This window comes from Diceros bicornis, chromosome 5 (assembly GCF_020826845.1).
Source record: "Diceros bicornis minor isolate mBicDic1 chromosome 5, mDicBic1.mat.cur, whole genome shotgun sequence".
Classification (NCBI taxonomy): domain Eukaryota; kingdom Metazoa; phylum Chordata; class Mammalia; order Perissodactyla; family Rhinocerotidae; genus Diceros; species Diceros bicornis.
Window position 1 is genome coordinate 56,723,797 of NC_080744.1, and position 24,823 is coordinate 56,748,619.

Here is a 24,823-nt window from a genome sequence, read left to right on the forward strand (position 1 = left end):
ATCCATTCATGATAAAAACTTTCAACAAATTTGGTGGAGAAAGAATGCACTTCAACATAATAAAGGCCATATCTGACAAGCCCACAGCTAACATCATACTCAATAATGAAAGGCTGAAAGCTTTTACTCTAAGATCAGGAACAAGACAAGGGTGCCCGCTCTTACCACTCCTATTCAATGCAGTATTGGAAGTCCCAGCCAGAGCAATCAGGCAAGAAAAAGAAATAAAAGGCATCTGAATTGTAAAAGAAGAAGTAAAATTGTCTCTGTTTGCTGATGATATGAACTTATATATGGACAATCCTAAGGACGCCACACAAAAATAAATTAGAATTAATGAACAAATTCAGTAAAGTTGCAGGATATAAAATCAATAATACAGAAAAATAAGTTCTGTTTCTATACACTGGAAATGAATTATCTGAAAAAGAAATAAAGAAAACAATCCCAGTTACAATACATCAAAAATAATAAAATACAAATAAATCCAACAAAGGAGGTGAAAGATTTGTACGCTGAAAGCTACAAGACACTCATGAAAGGCACTGAAGAAGATACAAATAAAGGGAGATATATCCTGTGTTCATGGATTGGAAGAATTAATATTGTTAAAATGTCCATACTATGAAGGTAATCTATAAATACAATGCAATCCCTATCAAAATTCCAGTGGCATTTTTTACAGAAATAGAAAAAAACAATCCTAAAATTCATATGGGACCAAAAAAGGACCCCAATACCCAAAGCAACGTCGAGAAAGAAGAACAAAGCTGGAGGCATCATACTCTCTGATTTCAAACTATATTACAAAGCTATAGGAATCAAAACAGTATGTTACTGGCATAAAAACAGACACACAGACCAATGGAACAGAATCAAGAGCCCAGAAATAAATCCACGCATATATGGTCAACTAATATTTGACAAGGGAGCCAAGAACACTCAATGTAGAAAAGATAGTCTCTTCAATAAATGCTGCTGGGAAAACTGGATATTCACATACAAAAGAATGAAACTGGACTCCTATCTTACATCATTCACAAAAATTAACTTGAAATGGATTAAAGACAAATCTAACACCTAAAATCATAAAACTCCTAGAAGAAAACATACCGAAAAAACTCCTTGACATTGGTCTTGGCAATGATTTTATGGATATTATTACACTGAAAGCACAAACAACAAAAGCAAAAATAAACAAGGGGGACTACAACAAACTAAAAAGCTTCCACACAGCAAAAGAAACAATCAATAAAATGAAAAGGCAATCTACTGAATGGGAGAAAATATTTGCGAACCACATATCTGATAAGGGGTTAATATCCAAAATATATAAGGAACTCATACAATTCAATAGCAAAAAAACAAATAATCCAATTAAAAAATGGGCAGAAGACCTAAACAGACATTTTTCTAAAGAAGATATCCAAATGGCCAACAGGTACAGTAAAAGATGCTTAACATCACTAATCATCAGCGAAATGCAAATCAAAACCACGAGATATCACTTCACACCCTTAGAATACCTATTATCAAAAAGACAAGTGATAACAAGGTGAAGATGTGGAGAAAAAGGAACCCTTGTGCACTGCTGGTGGTAATGTAAATTGGTACAGTCACTACATAAAACAGTATGCAGGTTCCCCCCAAAATTAAAAATAGAACTAACATATGATCCAGCAATTCCACTTCTGGGTATATATCTGAAGGAAACAAAATCACTATCCTAAAGATATATCTGCACCTCCATGTTCACTGTAGCATTATTCACATAGCCAAGACATAGAAATAACCTAAGTGTCCATTCACAGATGAATGGATAAAGAAAATATAGTGTAGATATACACAATGGAATATTATTCAGCCATAAAAAAGAAGGAAATCCTGCAATTTGTGACAACATGGATGAAACCTGAGGGCATTATGCTAAGTGAAATGAGTCAGACAGAGACAGATAAATACCATATGATCTCATTTATATGTGGAATCTAAAAAGACCAAACTCACAGAAACAGAAAACAGACTGGTGGTTGCCAGGTGAGGGGGAGGGTTGAGGGGGGGAGTGGGGTGTGGAGGAAATGGGTGAAGTTGGTCAAAGGGTACAAACTTCCAGTTATAAGATGAGTAAGTTGTGTGGATGTAATGTATAATATGGTGACTATATTTAACAATACTGTATTGTATATTTGAAAGTTGCTAAGAGAGCAGATTTTTAAAGTTCTCACCACAGAAAAAAAAGAAAAGTGAGAGAGACAGAACATTTCCATCCCTGCCCTTCCCCCAAAATTATAACTATGTGAGGTGATGGATGTGTTAACTAACCTTACTGTGGTAATCATTTTGCAATATATAGATATATAAAATCACTACCTTGTACACCTTAAACTTACACAATGTTATGTCAATTATATCTCAATAAAGCTGGAAACGTTTTTTAAACAAATAAAGAATGACAGATAGACTTTATCAAAATTAAAAATTTCTTCTCATATATAACCACTATTAAGAAAATTAATAGGCAAGCCACAGACTGAGAAAAAATACCCCATATACATATTTTTTCTTGATGAAGAACATATAAAGAACTCCTAAAAACAACAATAAAAGGACAAACAACACAATTTTAAAATGAGCAAAAAAACACTTGAACAGATTCTTCACAAATGAATACATAAATGGCCAACAAGACATAAAAAGATGCTAAACATCTTTACTCATCAGGAAAATGCATACTAAAACCATAGTGGAATAATACATCCACTAGAACGGCTAAAATTAAAAAGCCTAACAATACCAGATGTGGCAAGAATGTGGAATAACTGGAATTAGTAGTGGGAATATAAAATATTACAACCATTTGGAGAACTGTTTCCCAGTTTCTTTAAAAGTTACACATACATCTACTCTATGACCCAGCAATTCCATTTCCAGGTATTTATCCAAGAGAAACGAAAACATATGTCCAGGGACCAGCCCAGTGGCATAGTGATTAAGTTCGCACACTCCGATTCGGTGGCCCGAGGTTCACAGGTTGGGATCCTGGGTGCAGAACTATGCACCGCTTATCAAGCCATGCTGTGGCAGGCATCCCACATATAATGTAGAGGAAGATGGGCATGGATGTTAGCCGAGGGCCAATCTTCCTCAGCAAAAAGAGGAGGGTTGGCAACAGATGTTAGCTCAGGGCTAATCTTCCTCACCAAAAAAAAAAACATGTCCAAAAAAGACTTGTATAAGAATGTTCACAGAAGCCTTATCCATACTAGCCAAAACTTGAAACAACAAAAATATATATCAATAGGAGATTGGGAAAAAAAAAAAAAACACATTATCTTAAGCAAAAGAAGCTAGAAACAAAAAAAATTGTATGAATAAGAAAGAGCAACCTGTGGTGACACAAGTCATAAAGTGGCTGCTTTTGCAAGGCAGGAGAGGAAAAATGACTGGAAAAGGTCATGGGGGAATTTTTTGGGGGGATGGAAATGTTCTCTACTTTTTTTTGGCTGGTCATTATACAGGTGTATTCAGTTATCCAAATTCATCAATATGAACCTTAAGATCTATGCATTTTATCATATATAAATTTTACCTCAACAAAATTTATAACAAATCCAACAAGGGATGTTAAACTTCTAAACAGAAACTATAAAACATTATTGGGAGGAATTAAAGAGGTACATACATAGAAGCATAGGCTGTATTTATAGATTAGAAGATTCAATACTATAAAGATGTCAGTTCTTCCCCAAATTAATTTATACATTCAATAAATCCCAAAGTCTCAGAGTATTTTTGTAGAAACCGACCAGCTGGTTCTAAAATTTATATGGAAATGCAAAGGGCCAAGAATAGATAAGACAATCTTAAAGAAGAACAGTGTTGAAGGATTTACACAGTTAGAGCTCAGGACTGATTACAAAGTTATAGTAACTAAGACAACAGACTACAAAGATAGACAGATAACCAACGTAATTGAATTGCGATTCCAAAAGTATACAGACATTTGACTGATGGTAACTGCAGAGCATTGTGGAAAACATGATCCTTTCAATAACAGACACTAAGTCAAGTAGACAGCCATACAGAAAAAAAATTAATCTTAAATTTTTTAAGACCTCACACCATATACAAAAACCGCCCCGCACCAATATACAAAAATCAATTCTAGACAGACCTTAGATCTAAATATTTAAAGTAAAATAATATAAAGCTTCTGGAAGGAAAATAGTTTCATGACCTTACAGTAAGGAAAAACTTTTTAAACCTGTTTTAAAAGAAAGTGAAAACACACATTACAGAAGAAGATATTTGCAACACAACTAAAAATGAAAAAGCAAGCCAATTATGGGGGAAGATATTAACAATACTTCTAATTAGCAAAGGCTCCATATCCAAAATGTATAAAGAACTCTTACAAACTAATAATAAAAAGACAACCCAATAATGAACAAGACACTCAAAAGCCACTTCACAAAAGAGGATATCTAACAGGCCTATAAATATATAAAATGGTGAAAATCCTTTTTAATCATCCAGGAAATGCAAATTAAAACCACAATGAAATACTACTACATACTCACCATTCAGAATGGCTAAATTTAAAAGACTGATAATGCCAAGAGTAGAAAAAGATGTGGAGCAACAAGAAGCCTCACATACTACTGACAGAAGTGTTTTCCACATTGGAAAACTATTTAACACCATTTATTAAAGTTAAATATACTCATATCTTATGACACAGCAATTCCACTCCCAAGAATATAATGGACAGAAAATCTTACATATGCCCACTAAAGACATTTATAAGAAGTTAACTGCAGCATAACAACCAAAAAACAGAAACAACCCAAATGCCCATCAACAAAATATGAATAAATAAGTTGTGGTATTTTCAAATGATCAAATCCTACACAGCAATGAAAATGAGCAAAATACATCTAGTGAAAGAACAGGGATGGTACTCACAACAATGCCGTTATCTATAGCAAAGTCTATATTTTAACCTTGATAGTAATTACACAGCTGTTCGCTTTGTGATAAATCAAATTAGCAATACATTTTGGTTTTGCTCACTCAGATATGAATTGCATTTCACAATAAAAAAATTTATTTTAATGATAAAATTTTTAGAGATTTAATTTAACTCTATAATAAGTACTTTTTATCAGGTTATTCAAGTTGAAGAGAGTTTTAACTGGCAAGGTCTAACTGGAAACACTTAACAAATAGTAAAGCAGAAGCAAATGATAACATATTTTTATTAGCTACTTTAAAAATCAATAACTTGTTTAACCCATTTCAAGATAATACAGTACAGTCATGCGTCACTTAACGACAGGGATCCGTTCTGAGAAATGCGTCATTAGGCGATTTTATCACTGTGTGAACATCATAGAGTGTACTTACACAAACCTAGACAGTACAGCCTACTACACACCAAGGCTACATGATAGTATATGCAGTCCGTCATTGACCAAAATGTAGTTTTGTCTGCAGCATGACTGTAAAATGAAACAAAATACCTCTTAGACGACCTAAATAATTACCTGCTTGGGTAAAGTTAGGTTGCGGGTGCTCTCACTATAACCAATAGCAGTGAAGAGCTTATCTTTTTCCTCTGGAGTCATAAGGTCATCAATAGCTACAAAGAAAAGACAATATTTTAATAAATCAATTGCTTCAGTTTTACAGATACAATCAAAAAATCAAACCAAACTAACAAGTGCCCTAAAATCAACAGACACAAATGCTAAAGCAAAAGCAGCCAGGCAACTTCCACTAACATACTACTTTGACTAGTTAAAAAAAACATCATGTATTTGCTTGCTTAGGTCAAAAACATGCAAGGAGACACCATTAAACGAATTCAGGTCTCATATAAGGATTTTAGAATTCTTCAAGTATTTTAGAAATTAAGTGACACTTCTAATTAAATATCCATGTAAAAAGTAACCATAAGCTATGCTAAATGTTGAGAGTTCCAAATTTAAACTTCTTAAATTTCACACAAATAATTTTTCTCAAAAATATCAAAGTTTTACTTTACTTAGATAAACACAGAAATGTCCCAGCCTGCTGTATTTGCTTACATATATGTTTACTACTCTGAGCTACTTTTATTTCAAAAGTACTATGAAATAAAATTCAACTAACTGGCTAAAATATATTTTATACATTATTTTCTTATCAATAAATTATCTTACTTGGAACTTACTTTCAGGAATCAAAGATTCTTCATCTTTTTTCTTAGATTCCTTCTTACCCCAAAACCCACTAAACCAGCCTCCACGTTTCTCGCCTGTGTCAGTGGACTTTTTCCTTAATTTTTGCCCAGATCGAATCACCTAAAAAATAAAAATTAAAAAATTTAATTAAAGAGTAAATGCCCTCTTCATTTTCAGGTGCAACCAGGTAAGAACAATGGTTAAAATTTTTTTTAACACTACGTTAGGTTAATAACGTGAAGATAGCCAGTTCCTTCTGAAATGATGCTCAACATCATTTGGTTAATGTAGTCCCAATGTAAATTTACTTTCCATACCTACTGATTCCACTTTGATGAGGTTACACTTTGTTAGGAATATAGTAAAGGCTTCAAGTGAAATTTTTCTGAGCAATATGTCTTCCAGATTTTTAAGTTAAAGAGCCACTAGGACTGCAGATGTGTAAAATGAAAAGTTCCCTGAAAGGAAAATGCTTCCACACTCAAAAAAAAAGTATTAGTTTAAAACAATCATATTTCAGAACTCATATACATTGCTGGCTTGCTAACTACGGATGTGGGGAGGGGGTAGAATATAAATAAATATAGATAGTCCTCAAATCTCATTTCATCCTCTTTCCTCAACAAATCCTGACTTGATTTTCTGCTGTTCTTTGTTTTTGCCCACTTTTCAGTGAAATATAGACAAATGACCAAAAAGCACAAAACAGAAGGAGAGGATAAGTATTTTGGCTCTATCTTCTCGTTCCCTGAATAAGTAAACTTTAATAGTTTTCCCACTTAAAATTTAAAATATTTTAAATCGGTTGTGAATTGGTAGTAACTATTGCAAGCCTCCCAGCAATCTAAAAGAAAAATTAAAAGAGCTGAATTCTATAGTAAAAACAATTGGTCAAACCAAGTTAAATAAGTCCTCTTTAACAACTAGACATTAAAGAAAGAATAAGGGAATAGGTCTACATCTGCCCACAAAACTAACAGAGGTCTCAGGTATACCTCAGCCATAACTATCTTTCATCAAGCTTACCAATCCATTTTTAGCAGTCAGAAATGTAATGGGTAAAAAATATATATATGATTACTTTATATTCTATATAAAATAACATTTAACTTTATTCTCTTGGCAGAGAAGATTAGTGTAATTTTTTATTTTTCATAACTAGAACTTAGACAATTTATTTAACCTCTCTACGCCTCAATTTCCTGATATAAATTGAAGATAACAGTACTTCTCTCAGAACTGACAGTACCCAACAAATTACATCAAGAAAATGTTAGATACTATTTTCATTTTTATCACTAAACTTTCTACTTTAAAATTTTCATGAGTACAGGGGCTGGCCCGGTGGTGTAGAGGTTAAGTTTGTGCTCTGCTTCAGCAGCCCGGGCTTCCCAGGTTCGGATCCTGGGCGCAGACCACTCATCAAGCCATGCTGTGGGGGCATCCCACATACAAAATATAGGAAGATGGCCACAGATGTTAGCTCAGAGCTAATCTTCCTCAGCAAAAAGAGGAGGATTAGCAATGGATGTTAGCTCAGGGATAGTCTTCCTCACCAAAAAAAGAAAAAAAAATTCATGAATACAAAGCTTCAGCAAAAGCAATCAATTCTTAGCCACCAATATTTTGAGTTCATTTCAGACTTAAGTAAAATATTGTTAATCCAAGTGCTTGCTGTGTTTGTCTTTAGTTTTGAGATATTTTTTAAATGGAACTAATCCCATTGTGTCCTATTGAAGTTGTAAGAGTTGAAATGTTAATGAGAAGAGGTACTCAAAATAAGTCTTGAGACTAAACTAAACCAGGAAAACTCAACTTTTATTCACTTGAGTAAATCTCAACAACTTTCTCAAACTAAGATTTCCTGATCATAGGTTTAAAGTAGTAGTATTAACATGTTTAAAACATAAAATCAGCTAACAAAAATGATTACCTCAACTTGTGCTTGTTGCCTTGCTAAAATTATGTTAAAAACATCTAGAGTCTTCTCCAAATCCTATAAAACAAAGTAGAAACTTGTAATAAAGAAAAATGGTCATTAGATTAAAAACATTTTTTTCTTCTATGATTTCTAGGTTTATCTAGTCCATAAACAAACAGTACTTGTGATCTAATGAAAGCATAGGTATAAATTTCAAGGTACACTTGGCTTTTACATTTTTAATTTTTGCAATAGGGAAATAATTTTTCCAAGAAAAGTAAATCCTCATTAAACATAATATGAAAATAAGAATTTTAACGAGATCTTTATAATACACAGACAGCCATATATGCAAATAGAAACAAGAATATTTTGACGGGGACTTGTTTTAGGTATTATCCTTATGGTTCGTACTTCTAACTCCCTCTATTCTATATTATTTTACAACCGTTGTACTAAAATAAAGTTACCATTATAAAACACAAAATTTAAGAATGTAAAATTCTGTAAATCAACAAGTAGGGTAAGTACAAACTGATTTGGTGAATTTACATAAAAGTACGTAAGAGGAATCTAACATGTACTGGGTGTGTGTCAGGTGCTCTATGTGTTATCTCATGCAATTCTCACAATGCTGTGAGACAGATATTGTTTCCACTTTATACATGAGAACACCAGACCTGGGATGTCAAGAAACTTGATGCTTTTTCTAATATATAATACTAGTGATTATCATATATTTCAGAATAATAGGAATTCAATTAATTCTTTACATTATGAATTTGTGGCAGAAATAGTTACATGATCAAGATCAGATGATATTAAGCAAATTATGTATTCAGTGTTGTGTTTTTCTAGTTTCAAAAGGGGGTAAGTAAGACTCCTCCTATCTTAAGGAATAAGAGTTGTTGTTTATAAATAATACTTTGAACTCTTTAATAAAAGCCACTAACAAAACCAATAATATACATCTACCTAATAATAAATATACTTGAGCAGCTGTGATATTCATTTTCTAAACATTATTATAAAAACCAAACACAATTCTCTAAATAGTTCACAGCTCATTTTATCTGATACTAGGATGGGAGGGGAGAGTTTTTTTAAGGAAGAAAACTGGGAAAAAATAGTCCGCATTTTCCCATTACATTCTCTCAAAAAGAGATAAGTTTTGTTTTTTCTAAAATTATGTTTTAATTCAAATTAAATATAGAAGAATTAACATTAAAGGATGATTTACGAAATAATACCTTTCACCAATACATGCAAGATATACCTGAATTTGTTTCTGTATTTCTTCTGGGACTTTAGCCTGGGTTAGCTTGTTTTTGTAGGCATTTTTATAACTCTTGAGCAACTGCCTGTGTTTTTTAATGTTACTCCATGACCACATCTGTGTATACCTTCTTATATGAACTTCAAGAACAGAATCAATTGCATATTTCCACCTGCAAATCAAATTTTGTTAATGCACATTTGAATATAAAGGTTTAAGAAAAAGCAGGAAAATGACTTGGACTTTTTAGATCTACACTGTTACATTTTTTTTCTCATTAACTGTCTTCCTAGAAGAGCTCAGCAATAATATTTCAATTCCCCAGTACAATTCTCTGACTTAAACAGATTACAAAATGAGCAAACCACTCCAGGAAGAGGGTATGCCAAAGCAAAATCATAAAGGCACAGAATGACATGTTGTGCAAAATTAATAGTATCCCAATATGGTTATAAAACATTGAGCCCATGTGGGTGAGTAAACGGCAATAAGATCAAAAAATGCTGCAAGTTAAGAATTTGGGAATAATCTAGGAGCAGGAGTACAAGAGAATGTTTTTATAAAAAAAGTAACAAGGACATAATATAAAAGATATTCCTATCATTAAAAAAAAAATGTGCCTTCATTACATGGCTTTAAAGGTCTCTTAACCCTGAGAGTCCCTAACTATACGATCATATGTTTCTCATAAAAAAGAAAATTCTAACTTACCATTGTCGACCATTGGTATGAAGTGGTAAATAAGGTTTATATTTCCTGTAAGGAGCATTTCTAACCATATAATCCACTGACTCCAAAAGGTCAATCATACTTAAGTACTATTAAAACAAAAACAAAGTTACATTTATTACATTGCACACATGAATAAACATCAAATTTTATTATATTTTCAGTCTAGTGAGACTCCAAATTCCCTGATCAATGAATATCATAGTTGCCTGGTAACTCGATAACGTATTTCATCAAATTTAAGACACCATTAGTTATAAGTTGTAACATAATTTTTAAGTTCCACTACAAAAGAAAACACTGCCACTGATTAAACTGTCATATCACCAATAATTATATACATCCTATTTTCAAACATGTTAAAGTATGAAATAAATGCATGTTAGAAACAGTGAAATATGGTATCCGTAACCACCGACATGGAACATGCTTGTTCCTAAAACTACACATTTTCCTCCAGTCCATCATTTCAGCAGTAGCTATCTATGAGCTGATTTTCAAACTGGTGCAGAAACTTATTGCATAACTAAAGCAAGATAATGCTATTTAATTGCCCATCTTACCACGCACATAACAACTCTGTGTGTATCTGGTAAACAGCTCAAATGGAGAAAAACACACACACATGCACACACACATGCACACACATGTAACATGACTGTAGGTAAGATGAAAGCAGCAAGTCTAGCTTCTTCCTCTCTATTTCTCTTAATGTAATTCTACCTAAGGGTTACCATACGGCTATTCAGCAGTGAAAATGTAAATCGTCTGAACTTAAACGTACTGTAAATTTAAAATATACTCCAGATTTCGAAGACTTAAGGAAAAAGTAAAGGATGTAAAAGATCTTAATTTTTTATATTGTTTACATGTTGAAATGATAATATTTTGGATATATTAGGTTAAATAAAATATTACTAATTTTATTAATTAATTTCACTTTTTCCTTTTACTTTGTTAATGTAGCTACTAGAAAATTTAAAATTACATATACAACTTGCATTATATTTTTAGTGCGCTGCACTGGGCTAAAAGCTCAATTAGCTAAATTCTCTGTCCTTCCTTCACATCCAGTTCTCCGGCTCTGTTATCCCCTGGGCAAATAACCAAACTTGAGACACAAATGAAGGGAAAAAGCTGTCAACATAGTTGTTCTACAAATTAAGTAAACCATATTTAATATAAGAGCGTCTGCTACTAAAATCTGAGGAAGAAAAAGCTAAAATCCTAAAATCCTCCATCAACAACTGGGGATTAAATGAGAATAATGTCATTCACTACAATTTGGTAAGATTCTTCACCAATAAGGAAAAGATCAGATAAAATGAAGGAAACTATTTCTTAAATTTGGCATTTATTTTCTTTTAAAAAAAATATATATATATATTTTAGGAGTCAAATTTCATCATAACGTACCAAAAGAACCACTATAGCATTGGAGAAGGAATAATCACAAAAGACAAAAGCAATCAAGATTCAAGGCTAACCAAAGCTAGAAACGTCAAACTGAATCTTACCTGAGGTTTAGTCAGTTCAATGGCAATATTTTGTACTTCTATATTCCAATCAAGTTTGGGTGTTTTGAGCTCTGTTTCTGCATAAGGATTCATGTAGAGTTTTGCAGAGGCTGATATGGGCTGGAAAACTTATATCACATGAGAAGACATAAGATATGTTTATATTACATGTAAATAATTATGAGAACACTGTTACTCTGAAAGTAAAGAAAAATGATGAAAAATACATAAAAAAAAAGTTAAAAAATCACTACCAAAAAATATTTAAGCATCTACCTATCTGCATAATAACAACTGTCAAGCTCAATGGTTAAAACGGAATCTCCAAGGAGGAAACTGAAGTCCTATGCTTCTAAGTAAGAAATGTACAAAATATAGACAATCTACTCTCAGTTATTCACAGTTTGTGTAAAATTAGGCTTCTCTTCCTTGCTACAAGACATTTAACGATTTCATTATTCATTAAAAATATTAATACAAAGTAGGAAACAAAATCTGATTAATTTCTGTCTTATTTAATCACTGGCAGAATTTAGGAACAGAATTACAAGTGAAATTCATATTGCCCAGAAAAAAACTGCTTACTACTTTACAATTTTCAAAATGATCATTACATATATTATCTTAGAATCAACTAAAGAAAATATTTTTGAAGTCGAGAAGTAGTATGAAAAGGTGTATTAGGGAAGATGAAAGGGCAAAGTAAGTTATAAATTTTAACTGTGAATAATATTAAATTATATAAATTTCAATACCTGATAATGTTTACAATTTGCATAAGACCATAAAAATTTATATTTATTTAGAGGTTATTTACACGTGGAAGATGTCCAAGAATGAAGTTGTAGATTTTTCTGAACTAGTTCTTTCACGAATGAAACTTGAAATGCTTTCACAAACTAGCAGCATCTGAAAACTCTGTCATCATTAAATCTTAGAGAGGTCTATGAGGATAAGGAGCAAGTGCCAACTCTCATATAATGGTAATTAGTTATAAAAGAATATGAAGAAAACAATAGTGAACCAGAGTAATATGGAATATGGCAGAACATGGGCATGAAAGCTGAGAACGAACATAAAGAAGGATACTAAATAAAAACAAACCAATAGCTTCTTTAGACGGAAACTGAAATGGAGGAAACAGATGGGATAAACAAACAAATAAGCAGGCAGCTTTGTAAGAGATCTATACTTAAAAATAAATAAAGGTGAGGCTGCAAGAAACAGAAAAGTTCACTTAAAAAATTCTCTAGAGTGATTAGTTTGTCTTAATACTGCAATAGTGACATGCTAGGGGTGACTTAAATACCAAGATATCAGAAACTCAGTTATTAAACAAAGAAAAAAAAAGAATACCTAATTCCTAAAACAAAGAAGATGATAACAAGGTAAGAAGACATGGAGGTCAAGCGGGGTTAGCTATTGGGAGTGAACTATAGCCACACTGCTCTTCTCTCTCTCATTCTCCAATAGTTATAATCTATTCCTAAATAATTACTTACAATCCAAAGATGCTGCATCATAAAACTAAGGTATAAAATTAACTTTCTCTTTGTCAAGGTAACTTATCAGAAAAAAGTATATTAAAATATTTAATTCCATGCTTCCTGTAACATGAAATAAACTTTTATCATTACTTACTATATTGATGGTTTGGGGGTATTTTGCTACTTGTAAGAATTTCACTTTTCAGCTGATCCTAAACAAAAAATTTGAATTATATGAGAATGAAAAAGAAAATGCACACATATTCAGCCACACATACAAAAAGAAATTTGGTTTTTAAATATCTTTATTCCCCTCTTTGTAATTAGTAGTCCACAAGAAAACACACTAAGCATTAGTTACAGGTATATTTCTTTAGAATAAAACATAGAAGTAGATAATTTTTTAAAATTCTAAACATCTATAAACAACATCATAACATTGTGTTCCCCCGACTTAAAAAAAAAATCTATATAAACATCCATGAATTGGGATCTCAAACACTTTCTAGACTAAGGCAAATTATTTGTTATAGTATCTTTCTGAGAAATGAGAGATACAATCTTGGAATTAATTCAGTTCAGAAAATTCAACTCCTCTTCCTTTCTCCTCTAAGTAAATAAACATGACTAAGATTGGCTTAGTACACTCAGGTTTTAAATTAATCTTTGATTGTTCAGGAAATCATCATCACAAATGCTTACAACATTCACCAAGGATATACTCTTTTTTTTTTCTTTTTTTTTTTTTTTACTGAGGAAGATTAGCCCCCAGCTAACATCTGTTGCCAATCTTCCCCTTTTTTTGCTTGAGGAAGATTAACCCTGAGCTAATATCTGTGCCAGTCTTTCTCCACTTTATATGTGGGTCGCCACCAAAGCATGACTGACGAGTGGTGTAGGTCCACGCCCAAGATCCAAACTCACAAACCCAGGCCACGGAAATGGAGTGTGCCGAACTTGACCACTACTACACGGGGCCAGCCCCAAGGATATACTCTTTAGATCTGAAAGGTACCATCTTTCTTTACAATACTCTTCAAGTAATCATTCTCATATGAAAAACCACAATGTAACCAGAAAGCTATCAAAATGAGAGTGTAAAAGACCATTTTAATTTAATACTATAGGTTCTCATCTGTCAAGTGAATGATTTGACAGAGATCTTCAAAAACAAAACTGATTCCAAAAACTGTTTCATATTTCTGATTTAGTTATATACAACTTAAACAAAAGACTGATATCCCGTCCTCATTAAGGACCTCTTATGTTAAACAAATTTAGGGAGTGTGATTAGCTCTTCCAGGTATAAACTGAAATTACCAAGATCTGTTCTCTTGATCCCTGGTAAGACATGCTGCAGTTTACATTCCAGTAGGCACTCAGACTGTCAAGTCGTATAAGCTATAAAAGAAAAATGAAAGACATCAAGCAACTAACACATCGAAATTATGAATCAGTATTAAAAAGTTATTCTCAAATTTACTGTGAAATTATCCAATTGCCATTTTGAACTTTTAAAGGAAAGAAAATAATGCAAAAATGGGGGAAAATATATGCATGTTATTCAGAGACTTTATTATTAATATAGCATTTGCTAAATGGTGCTTCCAGGAACACTATTTCCAAGGGGATTCATTCCTTCAATTATCAAATATCTACTGAGAACTTAGTATTTAACAGACCCTGTAAATGTTTTGCTGAGTAAGAAAGACATGATTCCTCCAGTGGATATGAACGGCTGTTTCAAGGGAAGGGTGAAGGGGCAGGATTCTATGATCAACAAGGTGGGGAAAGCTACCTACTAAATATCCCTCTTGAAGATTCACAATGTTTATTAGCATACTTAAAGTACTGTGAAGTCCTGTAGTTTAAAATAAAATGAAACATACCTGTTTAACTATGTAAAGCTTAGTACTTTAGTCAATAACTTACTTGAAAAGAGAATGCTTTTTCTACAAATCTAATAATAGCTCAATTACCTAAAGCTCCATAAAATACAATTTGAGAAATATTAATTTTACCCAGTTTCTTTACATGCTATGTGAGGAACCTAAACCTCAAAATAGGTAAGTGATTATACAAGGTCACATAGTAAGTAGCAGAGCCAAAACTAGACCTTAGACTTTTAACTCACACTCCAATGGCACGCACTTTCTGCTCCATCAAAGTTTCTTCAAGAAAATACATTAAGTGTTTGTATCTAGGAAAATAACAAGAAATTTTAATCTAGTCTAATACCTTGTATATAATTTTTTCTGCTTCATTTAATATGCATGGAGTCCATTGTTCATTTGCAGTCTAAAAGAAAAAAAAGAGAATAACTGTGAAATGAATTATACATATCACAAAATAGTGCTCTAATAGTTGTAAACTGTAACAAAATAGGAAGAAAAGACATCTAGCTAATGTTGGCTAATGTTAGCTGTTTCTTTTCATATCTGTATGACAAAATCAAAGGAAAGGTGAAAACAGAATTGAGGAGGTTCTAACTTAACTGAGTTCATTCATCCAGAAAATAATTACTGAGCTACTGTGTCTGAACTGTGGAAGGAACTGGGTACAAATAAAAACAGAGAGCTAGACTATAAGCTACTGAAGAAGGTCCACATACTTAAAAATAATGAAAAATAATTATTGCAACGTAGGAAGAAAATCAGGATCATATGAAAATCACAGCATGAACACATCTCTAGAAAATCTGCATGGTCAGCAATGCCAAATGCTGCCATGAAATAAACTAAAATAAACTTATTCAGCAGCTAGGGCGTTACTGATGAACTTGTTAACAACAGTTTCAGTGGATTAGTAGAGTCAGAGTACAGTGGGTACGGAGTCAGCAGGAAGTAGGGAAATAAAGGTAGCAAAGGTAGAGAATTCTCTCAAAAAGTTTAGTTAGAAAGAAGAGAAATAGAAGACAATAGTCAGATGGGGCCTGGGTAGGGTGAGAGAAGGTTAAGGAGAGGCTTTTTAATTTTGTTGTAAAGGAGAGACGTGAATGTGATTAAATGCTTATAAGAATAAGGAGTTGTAGGGGGAGGGAGGGGAGTTTAAGATTCAGGAATGTGAAAGAAATTGATGGAAAGAAGGCAGGAAGGGAGAGAGGGAGGAAAAAAAGGTTCCTGAGGACATGGGGGAGGAAGGGATCCACATCAGAGGTGGGAAGATTACCTCAGCTATAAAAGTTTAGATTGAAATTGCAAAGATGGAAGAAAGGAATAGTATGGCTACAGAAAGAGGTAAGTTTGCTGTCGTTGTTGTTACAGTAGTCAACGCAGTAGTTGAAGCAGGAAATAATGAGCCAGACAATGTTTCAAGTGCTTTACACAAACTATTCTTTTGATCATCACAAAAACAGTAAAATATAGGTACTATTTTATCACTAAATGAATGAAGGTTAGATAGAAGGAGAGCAACATGGTAACCAGTACAATAATATGTTACAGGTGCTTTGATAAAATTTAACAGGGAGCATAAAAGAAGAAATGGTAAATTCTAAGAGGGAAGTAAAAAAGGACAAAGAAAGACAAGGTAATACCTAACATAAGTATAAAAACCTGAATAGAATCTCCAGGCACACAAAGGGAAGAGAGTAACACAGGCAAAGAAAACAATATGAAGAGTCTGAGCAAAGATACAGAGAATCAAACAATGCACACTAAGGAAACTATGCATCATTCTTATGCAGGAGTATGCCTGTTATCAGTCAATGGGAGGTATATGACTATTTTGTATTTTTTGTTTCGTCTGCTACAAGGTCATTAAATACTGTGATCACTTGTGACTAATATTGTTAGTCTAATTTTTTGGGAAAAATTCTCTCTCTACCTTTCAGAACACAGATTCCAGTCTCTTTAAAGCTGTTATTGTATATTTCTTTTTTTATCAAAAGCTACTTCAAATTCATTTTGGAAACAGGTAGAGGATAAACAGTATATTAAACACTAGCTTCTTTGACTCTCTTTCCTTTGTTTCTCCAGTTCTTTTTCATGTTTCTGCTTTGGTCTTCAACTCAACGTGTATCTCTACTTCTCTGCATGCATGTATTATTCTTAAGGCCCCCATGCAATCATGTCCTTTTTCTGTTTCTCTGGCAGTCTGCTTCTTTTTCATTTTTCTTCTTTCCCTACTAAGGTCCTCTCCATATAACTAATCATAAGGAAAACATGTATCCAGTATGATTTACTGCTCATTGTCCTTAACTTTAAAGCATGTTTCCTAACACTTAGTTACCCATGACAGAAAAAAAATGTCCAACATAAATATACACACTCTCTATTCTTAAAGACCTTTAAGAGAAAAATCAAACTGTATTATACAATACTTAATCAAAATATATTACCTTATATACATCTCAATATAACATACACACACACTCATACATACAAACATGCACACATGTAGAAGCTATTCGGAAATTCCATCTACCTATACCAAGGATGAGAACATACCTCTATAGAAATTTATCTTCCCCTACTTTCCCACGTTTAAGATATAGCTTTTAATTCTTTCAAGGCTTTTAATATTTGTCAAAGTCAAAGACAAATCAAAATAATTAGAGAATGTAATAAAAGCATCACTAAAAATTCTGAACTTCTAGAAAAGCTGTAGAAAGATTATACATAAAAATAAAATAGCTATTTGTAGTGATAGTTGATTTTAGGCAATTCACCCTGTGACTTGGAAATAATATTTCACAGGTTCCACAGAAATTTTAAATAAGACCACATTACCAATAGACTAAGTTCTCTCAGTGTGACACCAAAGGAAAGAGGCTGCTTTGGATCAGTGACCTATCAAACGAGAAAAGGTTACATTAAATATACTGATGGTGAGAGTAAATCTATGCTCTACTCTTTATAACAGGCAACATAGGGCAATCAGTTTACAAGTAAGTCACACAACCCAAATGGATTTATGGAAAAGAAAGGGGAGGAAGGCAATAACATGGCTGGGATTATCCATATTTTGTAGGCATGACACTAATATGATACTTTCCCAGTGGAACTCTTTTCTTACTAGAACTGAGAAGATTCACTAACCATGACTCAACAGATTGTCTAGATAGTTTTAAAAAGAGAGAGTTTCTTTACGTATATCATTAAAGGTGTTCTTCATAAATAAATAAAACAAGTTGTCTCAGATAATAACACTGCCACTAAATTATCTTTAAAACATTTAAGATTTTCACACTTAGAAGTGTGAACTGTCTCTTTAAACCTTTAATTCCCTTGACACTTCAAAAGTGCTTTGATAGGAAATGCTCAAGATTCTTAATATTTGATTTCCTCAGTCTCTTAACCCAAAATCTGCCAATGTTAAACTTCTGTTCTATTTCTGATCTTCAATACCTAAGTTATATTTATACACAATGCTTAAAATGTACCACAATGTGTACGATGTCATTGTTTTAGACATCTTGAAGATGTCCAAAAGTCATAGAGTTTTTTGGTCATGACAGAAACTAGCGAAACTAGAGAGAGGAGAAAAAACATAATGTTCTGAATCATCCAACAGGGACTCCAGAGTGTAGTCACATACAGCCTCTCAAATAAGAAAAATGCATGCTCTGGTACCGCTGAAAAGCACAAACAGCTTCGTGAGCTTTGTTTTTAATATCAAATATATTGTGATTTGTAGCAAAACATATTTTCCTTTATTCCCAAACTCATCTTTTTATACCTACAGGTAATTAGCTGAAACTAATTTGCAGCTATTTCAAAAGGAACTTTAATAAAACACAACTCCTCAGTTGCTAATGCACTACCTACAAACTAGTGCTATCATCCAATGAGCATCTTTACGATAAATTATTATACTTTCTCTACCCCTACTTCTTACACTCTATATTTTTCATTATCCTTCTAGATACAATAATTAAGGTAATAACATTGAAAGAGAAATGATACAAGGAAGATCCTCTTGCACTTTTTAATTCTTTACCTTTTAGATTATTTTAATGTATTTTGTCACTGACAACAATTTAAACATAAATGATGTTACTTATCCCACTCCTGTGTATCTGTATTTTTTTTATTAGAGAGAAACAATGTACCTTTCTAATTGTACTTGCCCAGCACAAAAGCTTAGTTTAAGTTCCAAATGAGGTTCTCATTCATCAATATGCCATTAGTTTTAAGAATAATTCGCTTGATGTGTTGAATAGATTTTATTTTCCTAAGTTTGTTTTAAACAAGGGAATTGATGAATTAGGTTTTTTAGACATTTATTTGTTTAAAAAATTCAGTTGAATGACTATATAAAACCATAACAAGATAGAGATGGTATATCTTGAAAAACTACAACTATGTCTTACTGAATATTAAGTTACATAAGAAACATATGAGGAAAGGAAAATAAATTCTAAATATGTCTGTATTGCTTTAATTCAATCCAAAATTAAAGCATATCAAACACAAAAAAAGGTAACTCATTTTTGGAAGAGATGGAATATCATTTCCAATTTCTTAGCTAACTGAAAAAATTCAAGGTTTCTTATATATGTTTCAAACTTTAAAACAAAGCAATGCATATTAAGTTCAAAATATTTGATATATTTTAACTAAAATTAATCAGTAAAACAGTTCTTAATCAAGTAATGTTAAACTTCTGGTTATAAGTGACGTCTGGTTTCTAAATATATTGTTGCACACGTATGCGAATAGTTGGGGGTGTTCAGTCCAACCTCATGGAACGTAAAGAGAATGGGACTAGCAGTCAAGTGACCTGGGTTTTAGTCCCCACTCTACCAACCAGCATTAAATTGATTATTTCTTCCCCTCTTAGAACTAATTTTTTTGTCAGTATAAAACAAATCAGTCCCTTAAAGTTATAATAGTATAAGCATTAAGGCACTAAACAAAATTCAAAATAAATAATATAAGACAATCTGAAAATCTCTTATATTAGCTTTAGAAAGAAGCATATGGTGGTTTTATGATATATTTACACACCTAATGAAAAAAGCCTAACACAGGAAAGGAGATATGGTAGTGTACTTATCAGAAAAAAAAAAAAATCAATCTTGGATTTAAAATTGGGTACAGATAATCCATATACAGACAAATCAAGGATTAGTATCATAAAATACACATTTAATTACTAACAAACTGAGTAAACTGAAATTACTTACATCATCTTCATATTTAATGTGAATGTCAGTGATTTTTACTTGTATATTTTTAATTACTTGAGTTGCCAATTTTTCCAAAAATGTATCCTTTTTGGCTTCTTTTGGTTTATCTATAAAAAATAGAAAATACAAGCTCAAGAGTTGAAATTCTCAGATATCTCATAACCAATGACCAAAGGATAGCTAAAGCACTACTCAACAGAAATTATAGCATACTCTAGTGTCCTTGTTTTATTTTAGATTTATTTTAAATTTTAATATACATTTTCAACTTAAAACTTACTTTTGAATAACCCTCATTTTACCTTCAAAGATAGAAATCAAGTGGCAATGTGTATAAATAACACACAGCATAAAAACTACTTTTACCTACCTTTGGAGCGATCAAGACCTTTAAAAGGTTTCTTAAAATGTTTTTTGTGCTTTTTACGTTTACGTCCTTCTCAGTGGAAGCATTTTAGTGAGAAAAGGATAAAATTCAAGTTAGCAGACTAGAGGACAGAAAAAAAAACAAGAGAATTCTTCCTGACAGCAAATTTTGGTACAATTCACCTTACTTTATTCTAAACTGACCTATTTCATTACAAACAGAAATTCACAAACTTTCTTTAGTACAGAATACCATTCTTTAATCTAAAAAATAACTTGGCAGGTACAATTATACAAAAATTGGGCCATACACAATGCCCTTTATAATACTTATGACTTTTCACAATACAAATTTTAATTTCAATGTTACCAAAATATTGGAAATGTAATAATGACAGAATATAAAACTTTCAGAGAAAGGTTTTGATAAATGTGTGGTAGGGACATAGGAACACAAATGAAATGAATGGGTAGGTTGCCAACAGATGACTTCCTCTGGATGATAAACCTCACAAGCGAAAATCTTGAATGACTTTAGGATAGAAAAAATACAAAAAGGGCATAAAATGTACATTGAACTGTACATTGAAATTGGCTTAATAATTCCTTTAAAAATCTCATTCTCTTTTATCTGGCACTGCCTCACTTCACGGCATTAACCAACACCTATCTTATCCAAGTCATAAATCTTTACATTCAACTGCCTACTAGACATCAACTCTAGTCTACACTCTTGAGGCAGTCTCTGCATGGTCTCCCCTCCTTCCAGTCTCCACTCTACCTCCTACTAAACGTCCTTCTATACCGCTACCAGACTGATATCTTCTAAAATACTATTCACAGCCCATTAATCCCCTACTCAAAATTCTTTTAAAGGCTCTCTGCAGCCTGCCAAATAAAATGAAAAAGCGTTTGCAGGACACAAAGGTCCTTTCAAGAACTAACCCCTATCTCCTTGTCCTGCTCTATCTCTTGCCAGTCATCCTTGCACTAGATACTTAAGAAATACTATTTATACTTTCCAAAACAAGCCATACTTTCTAATGCCAAATCCTCTACAGGGGTCATTCCCTGAACTTGAGTTGCCCTCCCTGAAGTTCTTCACCAGGCAAACTCCTAGGAGGCCTACAAAGCTCAGGTCCAGCACTACTACCCGTGTGAAGCATTCTTCAACTACTCTAAGCAGCTCCAGGGCCACCTACCCCTGCACCCTATATAAACTTCCATTAAGCAGAGATTACACTGTATTGGAAGTGTCTGCACAACTTGCCACCAGGCAGGAGTCTTTATTAGGATAGGAATTATCCTATTATCTGGGCACAAAGCGCATGAAACATATCTGTTCAAATGAATCAAAAAATCCACATCTGAACATTATAATAAAATATATAATCTCAGTTAACATTATATATATTTGAGAATATATATATGAAATTTAGCTTGAAATTTTAAATTTGTTCTTCCTTGATACTTTAAAGCAAATTGTTCTGCCACTACAAAAACTAAGAACCAAATCTTGGATTACAAGATTATAAATCTTGAGTTTCAAGAAGAAAATATTTACTAAATATATAACAGAATCTAGACTTTGCTATTGCCAATATTTCTTGCCATAGTGATGGTCCCTGAATCTTATTCATTCATAAATTAAACATTTAGAAAAAGACTGAGTTCTCAAAGAAATACCATTTGAAAAGAAACAAGTAAGAAAGCCAGAGTAGCCCTGAAAACTGTCCTACTTGGCTAGAACAGCTTTCAGAGACAGAGGGTCAGCTGCTTGGGTTTAGAATCTACCATAACTCGTTCTTCTTACCTGACCTCCTATTATCTTTCTACTTTCACATTCGTTCTAGCACCTTGTTCTGTCTTTGATCTCAATTTTAGATGCACCATGTTTAAACCTCTCCAAATAGTTTCAAAATCGAATCTGAGTGTTACATAGTTCTTTAGAGAAAGTTTCTATTTAATCTGATGAATAATAAATTTATCATTCTCAATCATCTCTAAAGGAGTTCTCAGGGGCCGGCCCGGTGGTGCAAGAGGTTAAGTACGCACGATCCTCAGCGGTGGCCCGGGGTTTGCAGGTTCGGATCCTGGGCGTCCACCGACGCACCGCTTGTCATGCCATGCTGTGGTGGGATCCCATATAAACTAGAGGAAGATGGGCACAGATGTTAGCCCAGGGCCAATCTTCCTCAGCAAAAGAGAGGAGGATTAGCATCAGATATTAGCTCAGCACTGATCCCCCTCACAAAAAAAATAAATAAATAAATAAATAAAGGAGTTCTCAAATATTTTGGTCTCGGGGCCAAAAACAAACACTTAAACCCTCGGGTCTCTAACACATTTAAAATTTGAGATCCTTAAAGCGCTTTTTATTAGTGCGAGTTACAATTATTGATATTTACCATATTGGAAATAAAAACTGAGAACTTTTGTCAATATTTATTTATTTAACTCATTTAAAAAAACCATTATGTTATAGCATAGATAACACATATTTATGAAAAATAACTATATCTTGCAAACAAAAAGTGGTGGTGAGAAGAGTGGAATGTTGTTACATTCCCACAAATCTGTTTAATGTCTAGCTTAGCAGAAGACAGCTAGATTGGCATAACTGCTTCTACCTTTGATCTGTTGAGATATGTGGTTTAGATGGACGCATAGGAAGAAAATCTGATCTAATTACAGATATGTAATAGGAAATATGTAATAGGAAAAGGGAGGAACACCTTCATGGCCTTTTCATGTAATTATGGATACTACACCCAAACTCATACGAGTAGTAGTTTCTTAAAGGTTAGCTGCATCATGGAATCTGAAACTCTATCAACGAATTTTTCATCCAAATTAAAATCAATTGGTCTACTTCCTACTTTAAATGGACCTTTTACACATGCCTGATTTTTTATCATGCATTGGTAATATGGAAACAGTGCTTCAGTGAATTATGCAGATGTTCCAAATATTGAGTTATTTCATTAATCAGTATCAAAAATCACATTTGTTAATATCACCACCAATCTCATGAGAAAAGTCTTTAAGTATTGGGAAGTTGTCAAGCTCAAGGTGGTAAATACAAGTCTTCCAAAATTCTATTTTCTGCTCAAAAGCTCAAATCTTATCATTAGCAACACTGTCAGTTGTTTATTCCTAAAGTTGTTTTGTTGAAGTGTCTACTAAACACTCAAATCTGAATAATAATAGTCTGTCAGTCATTCTTCCAAATAAAATCGTTTTCCATCGAAAAAGCAACTAGTTCAGCTGACAACTCCAACAACTGCACAAGTACTTTTCCTTGAGACAATTATCCTACTTCAGTCTGCATAAGTGCTTAACGCATACTTCCTCTTTTGTCACACGAAATATTAAAGACATGTACTCAGGAGCTAAAGTTTATTAAAATTAAAAACTTCCTACTTCATCAAGGACATTCTTAAGTAAAACTGGTGCTTTGTGCTTTGTTTTATTTTGTTTTTTACTGTGAGTGCATGGTAGTGAACCACACAATCACTATTAGTACAGTTTGGTGCCACTGCCTTGATTCATGCTAAGGTGGCCAGCAATTTTATATAACATTGCTTTTGCACCATCAGCACCAGTGTCAACACAGTGACAAATCAAACAATAGCTTAGTGTTATTATGAAAATAGTTTTGACTTTTTGAGAACCGTTGCTCTAGAATAATAAAAAAAAAAAAAAAAAAATGACATCATGAGGAAGGAATATACACTCAGAAACTGAAGACGAAAGGATCCTAAAAGCACACATAAAGTCCTAGCCAAGTGAATGAAGATATCACCAACAAAATTAACTATTCTCATTTCAGAATCAGCAATACTCTAGGCCTAGTTTTTTATCCAGGTTAATGTACGTTTTTTGAAAAAAAGGAAACCCTGAATCAATTAGGCCTTCCTTTATAGTGACCTCTGTCTGTTTTTTTTTTAACAATGCTGCCCAATGATTTTGTTATATATTTGAATGGGACAGTGAAATTCATTTGTATCTTAGACGCAGGTTACTCCTAGTAGGATCAGAAAACGCTGCCCCTGGCAGACACAGCAAGCTGGTTCAATTATAACCTACAAAACTAGACAGTGAGCCATGAGTATCTCCACACTATCTTTTATATTAAACAAAGTAACTTTAAGAAAAATTAACATAGCCA

General features: G+C 32.9%; 1 protein-coding gene across 1 annotated transcript in view; it reads right to left on the reverse strand.

The window, feature by feature from the left end:
• The window catches only part of VPS13C (vacuolar protein sorting 13 homolog C), a 176,531-nt gene that overhangs the window by 122,677 nt on the left and 29,031 nt on the right, over nucleotides 1-24,823 (reverse strand). Inside the window, exons 6-16 of the mRNA XM_058541734.1 lie at nucleotides 20,284-20,393; nucleotides 17,885-17,944; nucleotides 15,393-15,452; nucleotides 14,475-14,555; nucleotides 13,309-13,366; nucleotides 11,668-11,795; nucleotides 10,133-10,239; nucleotides 9,422-9,593; nucleotides 8,158-8,220; nucleotides 6,215-6,344; nucleotides 5,547-5,641 (exon numbers count right to left, since the gene is read on the reverse strand). Coding sequence (XP_058397717.1) covers nucleotides 5,547-5,641; nucleotides 6,215-6,344; nucleotides 8,158-8,220; nucleotides 9,422-9,593; nucleotides 10,133-10,239; nucleotides 11,668-11,795; nucleotides 13,309-13,366; nucleotides 14,475-14,555; nucleotides 15,393-15,452; nucleotides 17,885-17,944; nucleotides 20,284-20,393 — 1,064 coding nt within the window. The remainder of the gene's footprint in view (nucleotides 1-5,546; nucleotides 5,642-6,214; nucleotides 6,345-8,157; nucleotides 8,221-9,421; nucleotides 9,594-10,132; nucleotides 10,240-11,667; nucleotides 11,796-13,308; nucleotides 13,367-14,474; nucleotides 14,556-15,392; nucleotides 15,453-17,884; nucleotides 17,945-20,283; nucleotides 20,394-24,823) is intronic.